Genomic DNA, 19,805 nt, shown 5'->3' with positions numbered 1-19,805 from the left:
AAGATAGGATGAGCAAATGATGGGGCCCAAGCTAACTACATAGGACAGGATAGGAAAGCTGCTGTCTGCCATCCGCCAAAAACCCTATCAAAATGAGCCAACCGACTGATAGGAAAACAGGCCCTGAAGTCGCTAGGCTTCAAAAGACTATATCAGCACTCAGGTATATTCTGAAGACAGAGCAAAATATTAACAGATCAGAGACAAAAATGGAGTTCAGCTCAGCCCCGGCCGGGGATGGCAGAACTCCCAAAAAACAAGGCAAAACAAAAACAAAACTGAAGAGTACAAAGAAGAGCAGAAAACTTAGCTTTGAGATGCAGGAATCAGACTGGTCTCCAAGAATCCAGCAGGAAAATCACCAGCCAGGAAGAAGGGCGTCGGCAGCCTTATATCTAGTCCTCAATTCCAGGCACCCAGTCATCATCTAGCTGCCCATGTGTTTGGCAATCAGCCTCACTACCTTCCTTCACCAGAGGAGGGAGTTCATCAGACCTCAATGGTGAAGGGAAAAATGAACTCACAACAGATGGAACAGCAAGGGTGCAGATGCACAGATGGAGCTGCAAGGGTGCAGATGCACAGATGGAGCTGCAAGGGTGCAGATGCACAGACAGAGCTGCAAGGGTGCAGATGCACAGACAGGGAGGACACAAGGAAAGACACAGCAGGGAAGGAAGCCACAGACAAGGAGAAAGGGAGACTAAGGTAGGACAGAGTACAGACAAGGTACTGGGACCAAGACTCAAGGGCCAGGATATTCAGCCTCCTGGCAGGCAGACAAGGTACAAAGCAAGACAAGAAGTATTCCTCCAGAGAAGGCGGAAATACACAGGACAGGGCCTGGCTTCCTCAGCAGCAAGATACTAACTGAGATTAGACATTGCACAGGCAATGTTTCAGTGGGTGTGGTGGAACAAAATAGTCAAGGGCTCTAGGTGATTGGTCAGGGACAGATTAGACAGGTGCACCCTGACTGCATGAGAACCAGAGAGTTCTGGTGCAGCCCCCCTATACACACATAGCCAGGAAACATACAGGAGAGCAGAGGCACAGAGCACAGGACTGGTAACAGACAGAATTCACAGCATGACCCGGAGCAGTGAGTAAGTTGAGGTGCAGGGGATGGGAGGCCATGCAGTGAAGCCAGCAGGGTTGTTACAAGAATGGTGCGGATTGTTGTAGTGACAATGTGTAAGCTGTGCTATAGCGGATGCGACTGTTGTCACTAGTTGTGTGGCGCATTGATGAGGGGAGTCAATGAGTCTCTTTCAAATTCTGTGCCAAAAGGTTAATAATTGTTCTATTTTTGGAATTCATGAATATATAACTCCTTCACTTTACTGCATACCTTTAAATGCAGAATTTTTTGTGTAATATCCTTTGGAACTATAGGTCAGACACTCAGCAAAATAAAAAAAATAAACTTTTGGAATTGTTGTAGTTCCTTCAGAAGCATATTTCCAGGTCATTTTGCCTTACTTTGATTACCATAAAAATAGAACGCAATGGCAGAATGTGTTCATTTCACCATTTCACTCTACTCGGAATTTTTACAAATTTTTAAGTCCATTTTATGATAAAGTAAATGGTGTCATTCTAAACTATATTCAAAATGAGATAGGTGATAAATGTATGATCAATGGGCGTTTTATTGCTGAGACCCTTTCCCATCATAATAGAGATGCCATGTATGATGTGTCCCATCTACACACACACCATTTAGTGTCTATAGGACAGAGACAGCCATGTAGATTTCCTGGGAATAGGTGATAAAATTTGTTTATGGTCCAGAATCTTAATCATGGTGCAATGATTATTAAATGATGTATCTTTTTAATATAGTTAATATTACAAGGTCTCAATTTAAAAAAAAAATCCCTATTGGCTGTTAGTTAAAAGAAACATTCCTGTTTACATTCAGAAGCTAAAAATCTACAAAGTACTACTATTTCTCACTACTGATATACAGATGTGTTCAGTATAGAGCCTTGGTTGTCATGCTGCAGAGCATTTACCACGGGGAGAACACATAATCTTTGGAGAGTGTTGACACTGTCAGCAAATTATGCTTTCAATTTAGAAAATCATGTATTATCATACAGTTGCTTTAGGGTTACTTTTTACTTGGTGTAGAAACATTAGAAACACTAATCTAGACAACACGCTATTAGCTAAATGCAATGACTTCAGGCTAATACGTTTAAAACACCGATACTTCATCAGCTGTAGAAAGATTTGTGTTGCTGATGTTTGTAATCCTCATAAGGGATTGTCTGGACTGGTAACCATTTAAAAAATGTTCCAAAATAAAAGATATATCTAATATACAGTTAGGTCCATATATATTTGGACAGAGACAACATTTTTGTAATTTTGGTTCTAGACATTACCACAATGTATTTTAAACAAAACAGTTCAGATGCAGTTGAAGTTCAGACTTTCAGCTTTCATTTGAGGGTATCCACATTAAAATTGGATAAAGGGTTTAGGAGTTTCAGCTCCTTAAAATGTGCCACCCTGTTTTTAAAGGGACCAAAAGTAATTGGACAATTGACTCCAAGGCTATTTCATGGACAGGTGTGGGCAATCCCTTTGGTATGTCATTCTCAATTAAGCAGATAAAAGGCATGGAGTTGTTTTGAGGTGTGGTGCTTGCATTTGGAAGGTTTTGCTGTGAAGGAAACATGCGGTCAGAGGAGCTCTCCATGCAGGTGAAACAAGCCATACTTAAGCTGCAAAAACAGAAAAATCCCATCCGAGAAATTGCTACAACATTAGGAGTGGCAAAATCTACAGTTTGGTACATCCTGAGAAAGAAAGAAAGCAATGGTGAACTCATCAATGCAAAAAGACCTGGGCGCCCACGGAAGACAACAGTGGTGGATGATCGCAGAATAATCTTCATGGTGAAGAGAAACCCCTTCACAACAGCCAACCAAGTGAACAACACTCTCCAGGAGGTAGGCGTATCAATATCCAAATCTACATTAAAGAGAAGACTGCATGAAAGTAAATACAGAGGGTTCACTGCACGGTGCAAGCCACTCATAAGCATCAAGAATAAAAAGGCTAGACTGGACTTTGCTAAAAAAAACATCTAAAAAAGTCAGCACAGTTCTGGAAAAACATTCTTTGGACACATGAAACCTCTACCAAAATGATGGAAAGAGAAAAGTATGGCGAAGGCGTGGTACAGCTCATGATCCAAAGCATACCACATCATCTGTAAAACACGGCAGAGGCAGTGTGATGGCTTGGGCATGCATGGCTGCCAGTGGCACTGGGTCACTAGTGTTTATTGATGATGTGACACAGGAGAGAAGCAGCCGAATGAATTCTGAGGTATTCAGAGCCATACTGTGTGCTCAGATCCAGTCAAATGCAGCCAAACTGATTGGTCGTTGTTTCATACTACAGATGGACAATGACCCAAAACATAAAGCCAAAGCAACCCAGGAGTTTATTAAAGCAAAGAAGTGGAATATTCTTGAATGGCCAAGTCAGTCACCTGATCTCAACCCAATTGAGCATGCATTTCACTTGTTAAGGACTAAACTTCAGACAGAAAGGCCCACAAACAAACAGCAACTGAAAACCACCGCAGTGAAGGCCTGGCAGAGCATCAAAAAGGAGGAAACACAGCGTCTGGTGATGTCCATGAGTTCAAGACTTCAGGCAGTCATTGCCAACAAAGGGTTTTCAACCAAGTACTAGAAATGAACATTTTATTTACAATTATTTAATCTGTCCAATTACTTTTGGTCCCTTTAAAAACAGGGTGGCACATGTTAAGGAGCTGAAACTCCCAAACCCTTCATCCAATTTTAATGTGGATACCCTCAAATGAAATCTGAAAGTCTGAACTTCAACTGCATCTGAATTGTTTTGTTTAAAATTCATTGTGGTAATGTCTAGAACCAAAATTAGAAAAATGTTGTCTCTGTCCAAATATATATGAACCTAACTGTATAAAGCTCAATGTGTGTGTGTAATGTATGTATGTGTGTATGTCCGGGATTGGCATCCGCACCGTCGCAGCTACAGCCACAAAATTTGGCACAGTCACACGTCTGGACCTCAAGAGCATCATAGGCTATGTTGTGAGGCAAAATTTTAACCCCACGCATTCCAATTCACCAAAAAATTTTGCCCCTATCTACATAATGGGGAAAAAGTGAAAGGAAAATTGTTGGAGCAAAATTGACAGCTGCCAGATGTGAACAAGGGGGACTTAAAGAATGAGAGCAATGGTGCCAAAGAGTATATACTGTACAGTTGCTTAGGTGGGGCCCTGACCTGGGATACTCACCACACACGGGGATATGAACACACACACAAAATGCGCCACACACTACCACATGCTTCCACACATATACCACCCTCAGCACACATTTCACCACACATACACCAACGTCGCCACATAAAAGTCGAAACACAAAAGTCGCCACTCAAAACTCGCCACACTGTCCCAGAGCTGTTTAGAAGATGAAAAATGAGCTCTGATTGGTTGCTATCAGCAACAGTTTTCTTTGTAGACAGTTGTGGTAACTGAGGCCTACTATTCTTATCATTTCTATGGTGTTATCGTCCTTCTGTAAAGCTGGAAATAACACAATTTATTACTGTGCCAACAAAGATCACACTCTGACACAGACTGCAGTGGGAGCCCAGTATCACACAGGATAGGATTAGATACATGGCTCAGCAGTCAGTATCACACAGGATAGGATTAGATACACAGCTCAGCAGTCAGTATCACACAGGAGAGGATTAGACACATGGCTCAGCAGGCAGTATAACACAGGATAGGATTAGATACACAGCTCAGCAGTCAGTATCACACAGGAGAGGATTACATACACGGCTCAGCAGTCAGTATGACACAGGATAGGATTAGATACACGGCTCAGCAGTCAGTATAACACAGGATAGGATTACATACACGGCTCAGCAGGCAGTATCACACAGGATAGGAATAGATACACGGCTCAGCACACAGTATCACACAGAATATTATTAGATACATGGCTCAGCAGACAGTATCACACAGAATAGGATTAGATACATGGCTCAGCAGTCAGTATCACACAGGATAGGATTAGATGCACGGTTTTTATGTGCAATATAATCATTATAATTTGTTATAACTAACCACAGTTGGTTACTATGCCCAGGCAATGCCAGGCTCTTCAGCTAGCTTATATATATATATATATATATATATATATACACTAGCTGAAGAGTCCCCCTTGTTCACATCTGGCAGCTGTCAATTTGCCTCCAACATTTTTCCTTTCACTTTTTCCCCATTATGTAGATAGGGGCAAAATTGTTTGGTGAATTGGAACACACGTGGTAAAATTTCGCCTCACAACATATCCTATGACGCTCTCGGGGTCCAGACGTGTGACTGTGCAAAATTTTGTGGCTGTAGCTACCACAGTGCAGATGCCAATACATACATATACTTTTTCCCCATTATGTAGATTGGGGCAAAATTGGTGAATTGGAACGCACGGGGTTAAAATTTCACCTCAAAGCATAGCCTATGACGCTCTCGGGGTCCAGACGTGTGACTGTGCCAAATTTTGTGGCTGTAGCTGTGACAGTGCGGATGCCAATCCCGGACATACACACATACATACATACACACACACACATTGAGCTTTATATACTAGATATATAAATGTATAGATATATATATATATGTATATGTATAGATAGATATTAATACAGATTATACATAAATATATCTTTATATAGAGATATAAACATATATATTAAAAAAAACTTCTTTCTCACTCCCCAGTGGGGGTGGTCTTTTTTGTCCTTTCTCATTCTCGAGTCCTCTACCAGAGGCCTTAGAGTTTGAGGGTTCTGCACAGGAACTTAGTTATTCCCAGCATTGCACTTTTCTGGACTGAGAGTTTAGATGTTGCTCCCTGGATCTGTTGTAGCCATTTTCTCATCCCTATAGTCAAAAATGGTGGTGGCAGCATCGTGCTGTGGGGATTAGTGATTGGCAAACCCGTCGATATTTGTGTCTGGTGTGTTAAGCCGAACATCTTACAAAAAGTTCAGTTTGGATACCAGTGGTAAGGGAGCTGCGGTTCTCATGCTGTGAGATGACAGTGTGAGCCAGCAGCTGTGACGGTGATAAAAATGTTACCGCCAGTCACAGGTGTCAGCTGATGAGAGTACTAATGACAACTGCAAGAGTAGGTACCATACTTTATCATCAACAATAGAATCTTTCGTAGTGAGACTGCACCTAGGCCATGGAGATTAAGTATATTATTTATTGTTCTTTTTAAATAAATGTACCTGCTGACTCCAGGTTTTTCTGTAGCTCTCACAGGTAATCCTTGCCTCTTGGACAACTTTTCTGATAATTCTTTTCACTCCTCTGTCTAAAATTTTGTAGGGCGCACCTGGCCATGCTTGGTTTATGGTGTAATTTCTCATTAGTACACATAACTTAATTTATGGACATTTATTGTTTAATTTTCGCATGTGTGAATTGGATGGGCTGTTACCGATATCTGGTGTCAAGAGCACCTTTATAAATATATTTACTTAGAAAATTCATGAGGTGTTCAATACTTATTTCACCTGCTATATATATGTATATATATAATGACAACATATAATATAATACATAATGATGACAAAAGGCACAAGTAAACTGTATTGAACACATGAAGAAAGAAAGGTGCAAAAAGCCATGGAAAGTCGTGATACCTGCTGAAATGTATCAGTAATTAGAAATAAATCCTGCAGCTTAGTAAAAATATCAGGTGGTTCAACAGATTGCTTATAAAAGGTGTTTCATTACCAAGGTTCCACATAAGAAACATCTCTTGAGTAAAACCAATGAGCTGTCTCAAGACTTTTGCAACATTATTGTTGCATAACATACTGATGACAATGGTTACAGAAGAATTTCCAAATTACTGAGGGATCCAGTGAGCACTGGTGGGGCCATAATCTGGAAGTGGAAAGAACATTATTTCACAATAAACTGGCCTTGACCAGGGGCTCATTGTAAGATTTCAGACAGAGGATTGAATACAATTATCAGAAGAGTTGTTCAAGAGCCAAGGACAACCACTGGAGAGCTACAGAAAGACCTGGCAGGTAAAATTGTTTCAAAGAAAACTAGAAGTAATGCAGTCTACTGTACCTTCATGGCCTTTATTCACTCTCACCACGCAAGATTCCACTGATAAACAAAAAGCATGTTCAAGCGCGCTTAAAGTTTGCACAATAACATTTAGATAAGCTTGTTAACTACTACGAGAATAAAGTCTGGTAAGATGAGACCAAAATTGAACTCTTTGGATGCCATAATACACTCCATGTTTGGAGGCCAAAAGGCAAGGCACATAATTGTTACCATGTTTTCATGATGTATATTTAGTAAAGCTAAATAGTTTTGTTTATTACTTTGTATGTATTTACAGTAAGTATATGTGTATATAACAAAGCAGTGATAGTTAATTTAGATCTATTTGAGATAAAGAAAAATAAGAAGTTTTGATTGACCTCACAGACTGTACTAGTCATGCCACAAAATTACAGGAAATCCCAAAAATACCAGTATGAACAAAGTAAATAACATAATTTATGTGACTGACAATGAAATTAAACATGCCAGCATTTGTTTTGTCATGTAGCACTGATCCAGAAATTATTGGTAAAACCTTATAAAGTGGGAATTTTAAAAAAAATTGAAAGTAGAAAGCCTCAATTTGAGCAGTTTGATCATGATTTATATCAGTGCTGATTGAAAAAAGCTACAGGCAAATATTCATAATTTTTCAAAGCATTATACAGTTGTGGCCAAAGGTATTGACACGCCTGCAATTCTGTCAGATAATATTCAGTTTCTTCCTGAAAATGATTGCAAACACAAATTCTTTGGTATTATTATCGTCATTTTATTTGTCTTAAATGAAAAAACACAAAAAGAATTGTCCGAAATCCAAATTGGATATAATTCCACACCAAACATAAAAAAGAGGGTGGACAAAAGTATTAGCACTGTTCAAAAAATCATGTGATGCTTCTCTAATTTGTGTTATTAACAGCACCTGTAACTTACCTGTGGCACCTAACAGGTGTTGGCAATAACTAAATCACACTTGCAGCCAGTTGACATGGATTAAACTTGACTCAACCTCTGTCCTGTGTCTTTGTGTGTACCACATTGAGCATGGAGAAAAGAAAGAAGACCAAAGAACTGTCTGAGGACTTGAGAAACAAAATTGTGAGGAAGCATGAGCAATCTCAAGGCTACAAGTCCATCTCCAAAGACATGAATGTTACTGTGTCTACCGTGCGCATTGTCATCAAGAAGTTTAAAGCCCATGGCACTGTGGCTAACCTCCCTAGATGTGGACGGAAAAGAAAAATTGACAAGAGATTTCAATGCAAAATTGTGCGGATGCTGGATAAAGAACCTTGACTAACATCCAAACAAGTTCAAGCTGCCCTGCAGTCCGAGGGTACAACAGTGTCAACCTGTACTATCCGTCAGCGTCTGAATGAAAAGGGACTGTATGGTAGGAGACCCAGGAAGACCCCACTTCTTACCCCGAGACATAAAAAAGCCAGGCTGGAGTTTGCCAAAACTTATCTGAAAAAACCTAAAACGTTTTGGAAGAATGTTCTCTGGTCAGATGAGACAAAAGTAGAGCTTTTTGGGCATAGGCATCAACATAGAGTTTACAGGAGAAAAAAGAGGCATTCAAAGAAAAGAACACGGTCCCTACAGTCAAACATGGCGGAGGTTCCTGATGTTTCGGGGTTGCTTTGCTGCCTCTGGCACTGGACTGCTTGACCGTGTGCATGGCATTATGAAGTCTGAAGACTACCAACAAATTTTGCAGCGTAATGTAGGGCTCAGTGTGAGAAAGCTGGGTCTCCCTCAGAGGTCATGGGTCTTCCAGCAGGACAATGACCCAAAACACACTTCAAAAAGCACTAGAAAATGGTTTGAGAGAAAGCACTGGAGACTTCTAAGGTGGCCAGCAATGAGTCCAGACCTGAATCCCATAGAACACCTGTGGAGAGGTCTAAAAATGGCAGTTTGGAGAAGGCACCCTTCAAATATCAGGGACCTGGAGCAGTTTGCCAAAGAAGCATGGTCTAAAATTCCAGCAGAGCATTGTAAGAAACTCATTGATGGTTACCGGAAGCGGTTGGTCGCAGTTATTTTGGCTAAAGGTTGTGCAACCAAGTATTAGGCTGAGGGTGCCAATACTTTTGTCTGGCCCATTTTTGGAGTTTTGTGTGAAAGGATCAATGTTTTGCTTCATTCTCTTTTGTGTTTTTTCATTTAAGACAAATTAAATGAAGATAATAATACCAAAGAATTTGTGTTTGCAATCATTTTCAGGAAGAAACTGAGTATTATCTGACAGAATTGCAGGGATGTCAATTTTTTTGGCCACAACTGTAGATAGTGTCATTGGTTAAATATCAATATATCAGATTTATGCCTCCAGACAAAGATTTAAACCATTTATTGTTCATAAAACATGTCATAATATTTTTTCATTATGCTATATTAATGTGTGTACGCCTATAAAATTTATCGTGGTTTTGCATTGTGTATTAGGTTTAAATGTTTTCATTCTAGCTGTGTCTATTGAAATAGTTTTAATAACTGCAATTTGGAATTTTATTCTTTTTCATTGAAAGGGAGAACCTGGAGCTAAAGGAGAGCTGGGATTAAAGGTAATGTATCGAACTTGAATCTGAAATATTTAAGGTCTTGTTCACAATTTTGTCAGGTTTCCATTGTTGCATTACTCAACCCAGTAAAAAAAACTTGACAGATCCCATTACTTGTCAAGGGAATTTATCTAATGCATTATGAATCCCAAGAAAAATGGAAGCCGCCGCAGCAGTATGAAACAAAGTGCTAGTGCATAAGTACACAATATTATAGTGGGTGACCATGTTACCCCTAAATGTGTTAGGTAAACATGAACAAATTTATTCTAGTGGAATTGAATTATAAAATTATAAATTTATAAAAATTAATATTGTCCATAATATGATTTTTTTGCAACTCAATGTGAATTCAGCAATATAGTAGTCAACTGCTGTTGCCATTTTGCTGAACCATAGAGGGCAAATGGTTACAAAATATAATAAGCTCACCACACATCTGTCCTGTTGCCCCTGCAGCCCACCATCTGGTCCTTTATATTTCATTCCTTCACCTTCCCATGTCAAATACATCCTCTCTGACCTGCTTTACTCTGTGCTGGGTCTTTCATCACCAAGCAGGCCTTTTATGTCACTGTATGCTGACTACTCCTTAGGGTCACATCACACATAGCGATCTCGCTAGCGAGATCGCTGCTGAGTCACAAGTTTTGTGACACAACAGCGATCTCACCAGCAAGATCGCTGTGTGTGACAGCGATCAGCGACCGGACCCCCTGCCGGTATCGCTGATCGCTCTTAGAAAGCCCTTGACATTTCTTTGATCACTGGTCTCCCGCTGGCCAGCACAGATCACTGCGTGTGACAGGCGGGAGACCAGCGATCAGCTGGTAACTAACGTACACATCGGGTATCTAAGGGACGTGCGTCACTTAGAAACCCGATGTGTACCTTAGTTACCAGCGCGCTGATGCAGGGAGCTGGTAACTAAGGTACACATCGGGTTTCTAAGTGATGCACGTCCCTTAGAAACCCAATGTGTACCTTAGTTACCAGCTCCCTGCATCAGCGCGCTGGTAACTAAAGTACACAGCGACGCCGCGCGCTCGGCATCGCTGTTGCTGATTGCTGGTGAAGCTGTCTGTTTGACAGCTCACTAGTGATCATGTAGCGACTCACCAGCGATCCTGACACGTTAATATCGTTGTCGGGATCGCTGGTGAGTCACTATGTGTGACGGGGCCCTTAGGCAGCACATGTACTGAGCCCAGTGACACCAAAGGTCTAGTCACGCCAGAAGACCCTGCTGTAGAGTAAAGTAGACTGAAGAAGATGTTTGCAACACATGAATGGAAAAAGGGAAGGGAAGAGACATGGAGGACTAAGCGGCAGGATGAGTGAGTGGTTAGGTGAGCATTTAATTTTTGTATGTTTTTTACATCCTACGTTTATTATGTTATGAGGTCTAGAAATATCTCAGAGTATAATGAAGAACGTTTAAATCACATCATACTACTTTGACATAAATCAAATTTTCCTGGAAAATCTGTGTTATTTCCTAAACTCCAATCTTTTTAGATGCAATTAACCCTAGTGTTATGTTTTTTATAGACTGAAAATTAACCATTGCTCTTTGTCTAAAAGTTTTGGACTCTGAGAAAAGGAACACCTTGTAACTTCAATATTACTTATTTTTGGTATGGAAAGGTGTGGTGAGGCAACCCTGAAAATAAAGAAATCAATATACTGTTCTAATTTTTCAGCGCTTCTGCTCACTCATTATAATACAAAAATAAGAACATTATATTGATTTAATTTTCAGGTTGCCACACCACTGATTTCCATACCATAATAAGTAATATGGAAGTTACAAGGGTTTGTTTAAGATGAAAAGCTGAAAATGTGCTAACGTGGAGAAAAAAAAAGCATTACTTATCTGTTCAATCCCTTGATGCTCCGACACTGCTACTCTTGTGTCTCCTGTCCAGCATCAATGACATCTCTTCCACCATTCTTGTGACCACTAGAGCCAATCCAGAGACATAACTGGAAATGGGCAGTTTGGGCCCATGCCCCATCCGTAGTTAGCATGGAGGGAAGAGGGGACGATGTGGAGGGTATTCAACTGCTTTGCTCATCTGTTGGAGTCACTCTGTGTCAGGTGGCTGCAGCAGTGATTGTCTGATTTGCTACACCCAGGAGATTCTTTTTTGCTCCTCATAGTCATGCCTATAATAGAACTGCTTCTGTTAGAGATGATGTCTTTGTAAGGGCTGGAGTCTCCCACATTATAGTGCGGAGTTCATACCACGAAAAGGCAGCAGTGTATGCAAGTAGCTCATATGGAGGTGTTTTTGCAGGATGGAGCTGTATACAGGGGCTACAAGGAGGGATATATTGCAGTACAGTGCTATATGTAGGGGATGAGAGAAGTGATATACTGCAGGATAGAGCTACATACAGGGAATAAGAGGAGTGATGTACTGCAGGATGGAGTTGTGTACCAGAGATGAGAAGAGTGAAATTCTGCAGAATAGGTCTATGTACAGAGGGAGTGTGATCAATGTGATATACTGCAAAACGAGCTATATAAAGATGACCGGAGTGAGGTTCTGCAGGATGCATATATAGATGAGAGCTTTGATATTAAGGCTGCATGTAAGTCATTTTGCTGAATTTTTAGAACAGAAAGTTATTGGAGTTTTGAGATTTGGAAGAGGCTTTAAAGAGTTTCCTCCCAATTTCAACTCAGTTTTTGTTCCAAAAACAGTTGTTCTCATGTAAAAACAAGTGACTGTTTAAAAGTCAATTTGAAAAAGCAGTAGCACTAAGACCACCACATGGCCGCTTTATCTGGTCTAAAGGTACTGTCACACTTAGCGATGCACCAGCGATCCCGACAAGCAATATGACGTGGTCAGGATCGCTGGTGCATCGCTAAGTGGTCGCTAGTGAGCTGCCAAACAGGCAGATGTCACCAGCGACATAGCAGCGGTCGGGGGTCGCTACTTACCTGTCAGACGCGGCGATCCTAACGTCCTGCCCACTTCCATGCATCGCTCATCGGCACTACAGGGAGTCCAGCAGGAAGCTGACGACGAGAAACGGCCCCGGCCGTTCTCGCGCGATCAGCAATAACCAGCGGGGGAGCCGGTCGGAGGTAAGTATCACACATAGCGATTTCGCTATAACGTCACAAAACCAGTGACATTATAGCGATATTGCTAGCAATATCGCTTAGTGTGACAGGCCCTTAAGTCTTCTGCTTAAGAGGGAGACAGCTGACGTAGATCACCAGAGTGGATTTGGATTGACTTGGTAAGCCATGGTTATTTTATTAACACATATCCAGCTTTTGCCAATTAAAGAAAAAGAGAAAATATATTTTTAAACGAACTTCAGGAATAGACTAACATCACAAATAGATACAATATTGGAAGGTTTGTTTCCAAGTCTGCTTGAACTTGTACATGAGTGTATTTTGCGTCAGTATTTTACGTCAAAAATGGAAGTACAACTGAATGACAGGCAAAAATGGAAAGATACTTCTCCCACATTTTGGACCAATTTCTGATTTGAGGTTTACAATATCCAAGTAAAATAATGATCAAAATATACCTTATCGGCCTTACTATTGTTCTATGTGATCGTAACTCCATTCAAACACTCAAAGCTAAATGGATTTGTATCATAGGCCAGCATAGAGTATGCCCAGCTGACCTCATTTTAAAGCATATGTAGGTGTTGTGGTTGTATTCTGTTGCTAAATCCTATTTGCGTATTAGTCCACATTCCTGTTATATTTACAGTGTACATGTACCATAAAAGTTTTATTAATGTTTTCTTGATTTTCTAATAAAGGGTGAACCAGGGCATCCAGGATTGCCAGGATTTGTGGGTGCTCCTGGTATTCAGGTAACTTATATACTGTTTTTATACTTAACAAAGCATTGTACTAGCTGGTTGGAATGTATCCAGGTTAGTAGCAACTAACCATATTAGTTTATTTTATTTAAATGGGGACCGTACTTTTAACAAACTTAAGAAACAGCTCAAGTCCTTATTGATCAATGCAAGATGGACTGTCAAGTTACACTTGCCATTATACACATTGGAGAATGGAGGCAAAAGGAGGAGTGAGGAACAAAGTTAGAAAACAAGCGGTAAAGACAGTGATGAGGGATTCCATAAGCTGGATTCATAAGAGCACAGCTTATTAGTGCTATTTGATGTCTTACATGCTACAGCCTCTTTTCTCTAAAAATAAAAAAGATCAGGAATCCTTAATTTGTGTGTTTAATAAATTGGAGGCATCATAGCAGTTAACCCCTTTCCTACATTAGACGCACTATTCCATCCATGTGACCCAGGACCTAATTCCCATGGATGGAATAATACGTCTAGCATGATCAGCTGCGCTCACGGGGGGAGCGCAGCTGATCGCGGCCGGGTGTCAGCTGAATATCACAGCTGACACCCGGCACTATGTGTCAGGGGCGGTCACGGACCGCCCCTGACACATTAACCCCTTGCACACTGCGATCAAACACGATTGCAGTGTACCGGGGGTTTAGGGAAGCATCGGGAGGGAGGGGGCTCCTTCCGTGCTTCCCTGAGACCCCCCACAGCAGCGCGATGTGCAGCGCTGCTGCGGGGGTCTCCTTCCCTGCAGGTCTCTTAATCCAAAATGGCGGCGGGGACCTTTGGGAGCCTGCAGGGAGCTGGCTTCCTCATGCCTGCAAAGCCCTGGCATGAGGAAGCCTGCAGCATTGCCTGTGACAGATCGCTGATCTGTCACAGCGATCTTTGATGTGACAGATCAGCGATCTGTCACATGACAGTTATGTCCCTCCTGGGACATTGTAATAAAGTTTAAAAAAAGTGTAAAAATAATTTATAAAAAAAATCGCTAAATAAATAAAAAAAAATATTCCCTAATAAATAAAATTTAAAAAAACAATAAAAGTACACATATTCAGTATCGCCGTGACCATAACGACCCACTCTATAAAACTGTCCCACTAGTTAACCACTTTATTGAACCCCTTAAAAAATAAAAATAAAAAACGAAGCAAAAAATAAAGCTTTATCATCATACCGCCGAACAAAAAGTGCAATAACGCACAATCAAATAGACGAATATAAATAACCATGGTACCGCTGAAAACGACATCTTGTCTTGCAAAAAAGAAGCTGCCACACAGCATGATCAGCGAAAAAATAAAAAATGTATAGATCGCAGAATAAAGCAATGCAAAAATAATTATTTTTTATCTAAAATTGTTTTCATTGCATAAAAGCACCAAAACATAAAAAATGACATAAATGAGGTATTGCTGTAACCTTACTGACCCGAAGAATAAAACCGCTTTATCAATTTTACCGCACGCGGAATGGTGTAAACGCACCCCCAAAAGAAATTCATGAAACGCTGGTTCTTGTTCATTCTGTGTCCCAAAAATCGGAATAAAAAGCGATCAAAAAATGTCACATGCCCGAAAATGGTACCAATAAAAACGTCAAAAATAAGACCTCACATGACTCGGTGGGTCAAAATATGGAAAAATTATAGCTCTCAAAATGTGGTGATGCATAAACTATTTTTCCAATAAAAAGCATCTTTTAGCGTGCGACAGCTGCCAAAAATAAAAACCCGCCATAAATAGTAAATCAAACCCCCGTTATCACCCCCTTAGTTAGTGAAAAATAATAAAATAAAAAAATCGTATTTATTTCCATTTTCCCATTAGGGCTAGGGTTAGGGTTAGGGCTAGGGTTAGGGCTAAGGTTAGAGCTATGGGTGTGTTGGGGTTAGGGTTGGAGTTAGAATTGGGGGTTTCCACTGTTTTGGCACATGAGGGGCTTTCCAAACGCGACATGGCGTCCGATCTTAATTCCAGCCAAAAAAGTGAAATGGTGCTGCTTCCCTTCCAAGCTCTGCCATGCGCCCAAATAGTGGTTTACCCCCACATATGGGGTATCAGCGTACTCAGGACAAATTGCACAATAACTTTTGGGTCCTGTTACTCTTGGGAAAATAACAATTGGGGGTGAAAAGATCATTTTTGTGGAAAAAATATGATTCTTTAATTGTATGGTTGTACGTTATAGACTTCTGTGAAGCCCTTGGGGGTTCAAAGTACTCACCACATATCTAGATAAGTTCCTTGGGGGGTGTAGTTTCCAAAATGGGGTCAGTTGTGGGGGGTTTCCACTGTTTAGGCACATCAGAAGCTCTCCAAACTTGACATGGCATCCGATCTGAATGCCAGCCAATTTTGCAGTGAAAAAGTCAAACAGCGCTCCTTCCTTTCCAAGCTCTGCCATGCGCCCAAACAGTGGTTCCCCCCACATATCAGGTATCGCGTACTCAGGACAAATTGCACAATAACTATTCCAGTCTCAATTTCTCCTGTTACCTTTGGTAAAATAAATAAATTGAACCTGAAGTAATTTTTTTTGTGAAAAAAGTTAAATGTTCATTTTTTTATGTTATGACCTCATAAAGGGACAATGGTCAGAATTGTAAAAATTGGCCTGGGATTTAACGTGCAAACCACCCTTGGTCACACACAGCGATCTCGCTAGTAAGATTGCTGATTTTGTGATGCCACAGCGAGAGCGCTGTGTATGATGGGATCAGTGACCGGCCCCCCCGCCGGGTATCGCTGATCGTGCATCATCGTCTTGGGCTATTTTTTCATCATTGCTCTCCCGCTGGCCAGCGCGCATCGCTGCATGTGGCAGTGGGAGCTAACGATCAGCGAGCTCCCAGCGCGCTAAGCAGGTGCTGGGAGCTGGTAGCTAAGGTAAATATCGGGTTACTAAGCAGCGCACGCCACTTAGTTACCCGATGTGTACCTTAAAAACCTGGGTGCTGGCAGCTCCTGGCACGAGCATGCAGGTTTCTATTGTACACATCGGGTAACTAAGTGACGCGCACCACTTAGTAACCCGATATTTACCTTAGCTACCAGCGTTCTCGCTGGTGCTGATTGCTGGTGAAGCTGCCTGTTCGGCAGCTCACCAGCAATCATGTAGCGATGCACCAGCGATCCTGACAAGGTCGTATCATTGTCGGGATCGCTGGTGCATCTTTATGTGTGACGGGGCCTTTAGTCTCATCCTAATAGCTGAAAGTCAATTGCAAATTAAAGATAATGCTTTTGGATGGGAAAACTACAAGATACAAGTCCTATAATGAGGAAAACTAGTATTATTCCTATATGCATTCATGACAGTTTATTCTGAAATAAATTCAAAGTATAATTTGCCCTTTTAAATATAAATTTATTGGATTCAGTTCTCTTATGTAAATATGTAGCTTGCCAAAAGATACTCAGCGTTATTAGTGTAATATATATTCACTGCTGTTCAGCCTTTAATAGTTAATATCTTTTAATGTTTTAGGGACCACAAGGAGAACCTGGATCTACAGGACCAAAAGGATCACCAGGAGAAGAAGTATGCAGATTTTTGTTTAATCGTAATCGTATACAATATTTTAAATATTGGCATGATTTAATTAGGAATGTAGTGAATCTTCTTGCTGTGATTTTGACTCTGATCCTATGCATTTTGAGGGGATTTTGACCCAAGTCTTTAGAAGGCATCTGATTGAGAATTAGTTATTACTTAAAGCACTTAAATTGTTATATTATAGATGATCAAATGTGAAGAAGCAAAAATAGCATACTGAATGGATCCTAGCAATTACAATTTTGATAGAAATTTTTGCAAGGGGAGATTTGATTTTTATTAAAAGATTAATTATAAATTATAAAGTAGATCTTTCTGCAAATTAAAACAATTGGAGGAATCTATTAGGGTTATAAAAGATATTAAGTCCATTATTTAATTCACTTTGGTCTCTCAAATGAAGTCCTTAAAGACTTCACAACTTTGCAACCCTAGCCTTTTCGGATTACTAGAATCATAGAATGATAGAGTTGGAGAGGACCTCCCATCTCATCTGGTCCAAACCCCTACTAAAATAATGTTTCAGTTTGATTGAAGGAAACAAAATCAACATTATTTAAAAATAAATAGACTAAAAGAAAAAAAAACAATAAAAGAAAAAACAATAAAAGGTTAAGGTTTTGCAACTGTTTGACTAGTCGCATTTAACATTTGTAGGCTCTACAACAATGCTTCTGGCTAATTACTTTCTGTGAGTTTACTTACATAGTAACCTTTTTATTTAGGGTTCATTTCCATTTCGTCAATTATATTTTTTTTCTATTGTGCCCCACTGTTCCCTAAAACACAGTACACTGAAGTTAAGGTACATACTAAACGAGTGCAACGTCTTCCAGTTTATTTATGGGAAGAGATAGACTATATTTTTGGAAGATAAATGGCCAGAAAACATGAAGAAATCAATTTTAATGTCAGGCCATGTTGCTGGCTCTGTGAACTTTGGTGGGAGGGGAAATGTCAGTGGTGGGAGCCCTCCAGGCCGGGGCAAATCTCATTGTGCGAAGTGGTCATGGAGGCATGAAGCTCAAGCCATTTTTCACATCGAGGCATCTGTAATCCAAATCAGGAATGATGATGATGATGACAATGATGATGATTCTGAGGTGGACAAGTCCTGGGAACTAGAAATGAGTACGAGGAGGTGATGTCATCAGAGGAGGAGGTTATTGGATTTTACGATACACAGCAAAGGCAATATATGGCTAAAACAGCATCTGGGTCAAAATTTGCTTGGTCAGTGCTGGAGTATGTGATATTGAAGCTGTTATTGATGTAGGAGGTTAAAGAGTGCCTTAAAGCTCTGGTAATTGTTTGTGGTGGTAGCGAGTCCTATTTCAAGACATCTCTTGTGTGGGGATTCTTCTCCATGTTACCGGAGGGCAAATCTGTTGCAGTGTGCAGACTGTGCTGATGGAAAAAAAAGCTGGGTACAGGTCTTTCTGGTAACAAGTCTGCACTTGCTAGTAATGCAACATAATCATCAGTCCCATCATCATCCTCACTCTACCTCAATTTGTTTATCAGTTCTCATTTTGTGTTTCAAACACCTGAATTCAGCTGTCTAATTACATGGAAATTGTACTCCAAAATATTCAAGTGGTCATGGTGACTGCATCTGGGCAGAATGTTCCCAGTAGCATCCTGATAGAGATTGTGAGAAAGCGCAAAAATGTTTAAAATTACCAAACCAAAATTATTTAAGTGAAATATTAATCTTTCAAAAATTGTTAAGAAATGTTTGGGAAAAGGGAATTAGCCTATTACAAAAGGATTAAAGATAAGCAATCCACCTTGAAGGATGAAATCTTCAAATATTAAAATGTATCATTTATTGATAAATTTAAAAGCATGATGATACAGTGGAAGGAAAAAACAACATGTTTTGAAAGTGGTGACATTCTTATTCTTGGTATATGTTGAAGTTATAAAAGATAGCACTAAATACTTGATGTTTGTTCCTCCCCTTCATTTCCACCTATGAAACAACGCCTAGGTGACTGGAGAGGGAGCAAGGAAGATAACTATTAGTATGTACATGGAATAATGTGTTAAAAAAACAAATTCATAATATATGTTATATATGATTGTAGGATACCCTGAATCTATGAGAGATATATTTCAAAATGTGCATGGACAGCATTATTTGTGCACACATGGCTATTCCTAATATAATAATGGCAGTCATTAGAATTTGTGAATACACATGTGGACGCTAATAGTGTAACCTAATTAGAAATATATTTGCAATGTAATATATTTTTGAGATTTAAACACAGAGGAACCCTGGTATTTAACACAAAAATCCAGCAAGCCTCTCTGTTATATAGAGATTGTTCTCTGTTACCACACCGATAATAAAAGGGTATCTGTTATATAGCATATACCACATAAATAGATACATTTCTGTTAAGTTTATTAACCCCTTCACGACCGGAGTTTTTTTTCGATTTTTCGTTTTCGTTTTTCGCTCCCCTCCTTCCCAGAGCCATAACTTTTTTATTTTTCCGTCAATATGGCCATGTGAGGGCTTATTTTTTGTGGAACGAGTTGTACTTTTAAACTACATCATTGGTTTTAGCACGTCATGTACTCGAAAACAGGAAAAAAATTCAAAGTGCGGAGAAATTGCAAAAAAAGTGCACTCC

General features: G+C 40.1%; 1 protein-coding gene across 1 annotated transcript in view; it reads left to right on the top strand.

Annotated features, from left to right (window-relative positions):
• Nucleotides 1-19,805, top strand: part of COL19A1 (collagen type XIX alpha 1 chain) — a 1,445,738-nt gene that overhangs the window by 1,057,957 nt on the left and 367,976 nt on the right. The window contains exons 22-24 of the mRNA XM_073569423.1: nucleotides 9,709-9,744; nucleotides 13,543-13,596; nucleotides 17,092-17,145. Coding sequence (XP_073425524.1) covers nucleotides 9,709-9,744; nucleotides 13,543-13,596; nucleotides 17,092-17,145 — 144 coding nt within the window. The remainder of the gene's footprint in view (nucleotides 1-9,708; nucleotides 9,745-13,542; nucleotides 13,597-17,091; nucleotides 17,146-19,805) is intronic.

The sequence above is a fragment of the Dendrobates tinctorius genome, unplaced genomic scaffold (genome assembly GCF_039654945.1).
Source record: "Dendrobates tinctorius isolate UK_male_01 unplaced genomic scaffold, ASM3965494v1 ptg000024l, whole genome shotgun sequence".
In the NCBI taxonomy this organism is placed as follows: Eukaryota; Metazoa; Chordata; class Amphibia; order Anura; family Dendrobatidae; genus Dendrobates; species Dendrobates tinctorius.
The sequence above is the reverse complement of the archived record's forward strand: the minus strand, read 5'-3'. Positions and strand labels throughout refer to the sequence as shown.